The sequence below is a fragment of the Egretta garzetta genome, unplaced genomic scaffold (assembly GCF_000687185.1).
Source record: "Egretta garzetta isolate BGI_Z169 unplaced genomic scaffold, ASM68718v1 scaffold223, whole genome shotgun sequence".
NCBI classification, from domain to species: domain Eukaryota; kingdom Metazoa; phylum Chordata; class Aves; order Pelecaniformes; family Ardeidae; genus Egretta; species Egretta garzetta.
The window spans coordinates 376,135-379,099 of NW_009259033.1; the positions used below are offsets into that span (position 1 = coordinate 376,135).

At 46.8% G+C, this 2,965-nt stretch overlaps 1 protein-coding gene across 2 annotated transcripts in view; it reads left to right on the top strand.

Moving 5' to 3' along the window:
- The window catches only part of ZBTB46 (zinc finger and BTB domain containing 46), a 54,769-nt gene extending 52,090 nt beyond the window's left edge, over positions 1-2,679 (top strand). For both annotated transcript variants that reach the window (XM_035890367.1, XM_009634785.2), the window contains one exon: positions 2,293-2,679. In XM_035890367.1, coding sequence (XP_035746260.1) covers positions 2,293-2,679 — 387 coding nt within the window. The remainder of the gene's footprint in view (positions 1-2,292) is intronic.
- Positions 2,680-2,965: the final 286 nt, after the last annotated feature.

The window sequence follows — 2,965 nt, forward strand, 5'->3', positions numbered from 1 at the left end:
ATATTGGTATTTAGTCAGTTAGAAGATGGTCTTTCTAATGGCATTTTCAGCTACCGGGGGCCAAACGCCATTTCTGTGTTTAATACTTACTAGTGTGGCGGGAAGGGAAATAAGATTAATTTCTGTTCAGCTGCATCCAGTAATACAGTTTGCTTCGAATACGCTGGCTGAACTGTCAGTGTTGGAAAAGAGGGAGAGATGTGATTCAGGTTTTTTACAGATACTTCAATTACGCATCGTTTTAGTGCCTGTTTTATAATTTCTTTTTTGTATGGCTCTTTTAGCCCTTATCTTGCACCCTTGACCACCTTCTGTAATCCTATTCAGCTTTTGATGCCTGAAAAATCATTCTAGCAGTTAAAAATGAGTGATACCTATTGAGCCCCGTTAGGTGGCTTTGACCAGCCCTGTCCAACTGCTTTTAAAAAAGCTTACATGTAGTTTAAAAAAAATAATACAATGACTTTGCTTGATGTGGTTGAAGAATTCATTGCGGGGACTAGCTTGGAGCAAGGAGAACCCGAAGCCGGAGCAGATGAGAAGAGCTCTTAGGCTTTGAACGCGGCTGGGACCGCTGCGATACAAAGCCTGAGCGCGTGTCCTGCGGTAGGGAGGGCTGCAGGGGGAAGATGGGTCAATTTGTCCTCTTCCCAAATACCTTTAGCTCGGCTGGGTATTCCGGATGAGCAATGAGCGCAGGGTTGTGGAGGATTCGGTCGTGAGAGCAGGCGATCCCGTGCTGGGGCAGGAACGGGGAACCGGCCTCGCCGGGCAGCTGGTTTAAAATAAAAGGAAGGACTTTTCCACCAGCAAAACCTTTCCTGCGGGCTGTTGTGAGCATGAAAAGGATAAATGAGTTAAAAAGGGATTAGGCGCTGGCGGTACGTGCCCAGAGGCTCTGGTTGCTGATGGTCTGCGTGAAACGGCTGGCTCAGCACGACCCCAAATCACCGGTCACTGAACAGCGTAGTGCACGGTGGAACCTCCTCCGCTTCCAAAAGCGTCTCCTGCTGATCAGTGCCAGTGTTAATATATTAAAAAAAATATATATAAAAGAAAAAATGTGTATAACAGATATTGGTCAGTCCTGAAGCAGTCAGGCAGTTGGACTAGATGGTTGTTGTAGGTCCCTTCCAACTGAACTATTTTATATACATAAATAAAATGAATATATATGTGTATCTTACACACTTTCATACACATATACACATATATATACACATGAATATACATACATATATATACACATATAATGTGTATATACACACACACACGTGTATATACACACACACACGTGTATATACACACACACATATATATATATACACACACACATATATATACACACACACACATATATATATAAATGAAAGTACCTGATGAGGTATTGGTGGAATTTGGGATTCTCGCTGCCCTGGTTGGCCCTTTCCTTTGGGAGAGGAGCAGGTGAGCATTTCTGAGCAAGCTCCTTGCCTTCCACACGGGGCAAAAGTAGCCAGCGACGGATTTCACCTTTGCTGAGGTGTTTTTGTGCCCTTCAAAGTACGTAATTTTGCTCATTGTGCGGTGAAGTTTGAATCTTGAAGTCATTTCTGGTAGCCTGCAGAACATTCTCCCACTTAGCGCTTGTTCTGTGAGCGCGACAGCTCTGTACGCCGGCTACTCTCGGACATGAAAAGCAGCACGATTTCTAGAACAGAAACAGTTGTGACACACCGTTTTTCAGCCACCAAAGTAGTCAGAAATAAGGTTAGAATTGCATTCGGCTGCTCTTTTTTTCTTATTTTGAGAGATACGGGATGCGTTAACGGTGCTCCTACTCTTTGGTTCCTGGCAGCGGTGGAGTCGGGAGCGAGACAGCAAAATTAGCATGATGTTAACACCGGGTTGATGGTGGTGGTTCTGCTCCACCTGGTCTCCTTCTGGTCTGCGGAGAGCTGGTGCTTGGGGCTGGTGGAGTTTTTTCCCTTTTTAAGGTTTTCCTCGTGGTGATGGTGTAATGCAACAATTGCATCCCAGAAAAACAAAAAGAAAAGGGGAGAAAAAACCTGTGAGTGATGAAAGTTCCTCTCAAAATGACTAGTTTGGTGGTCCAACGGCAGTCTCAAAAGGATTTCCCATTGTGTGACACCTTTACAGGGCTGAATTAACCACGGAGGGTTTAAATTCAGCACCAAAAGCCCGTGACCATCTCGCGTTGCAGTGGTGGGCTGCGGTGCTTTTGCTTTTGCCCTGCAGCTCTCAGCGTGTCTCCATTGGCATTAACGTTTCTGATGGGTTCTCCTTTTCCAGGTCCACAGCAAAGATAAAAAATACGTCTGCAAAGTGTGCAACCGAGTGTTCATGTCTGCGGCCAGCGTGGGGATTAAGCACGGCTCTCGCCGCCACGGAGTTTGTGCCGATTGCTCGGGTCGAGGCATAGCTGGTCACCTGGACCACAACGGAGGAGAAGGGTCTCCGGACGAGTGCTACCCCGGGGAAGGCCAGTACATGGAAGACCCAGATGACATCAAAGTGGAAGGAGACGAGGAGATGGGCGACGATGACGACATCAAGTGGAAGGATGACGTAGGAATGTCACAAGATGATGTGATTTTAGATGATGACAAAGATGTCGACTCTCCGCAGGAGCAGGACAACTCTGGGGAGAACGACAAGGATTTTACCTGGATTTCTTAGGGATTTTTTTTTTTTGCCCCTTCCGGTTTTTGTTTCGCTCTGTTGTTTGTAGGGGGAGGGAGGGTGGGGGAGGAAGGAGTATGTTGGAAAAACTAAGTAGCCTTGTTGTTGTCCATGTGTGCAAAATAACTCTTGTGTTTTCTAAACAAGTCCTTCTCTGTTCCACTCAGATACTGTCTTAGCAAAGTCGCTTCCAGCGACGCGACTGACTTCGCCTTCCCCCTTCTCCCTTCACGAACGGCCCCGACCGCGGCCGCCCCTCCGGCCGAGCCAGCCAGGTTGCATG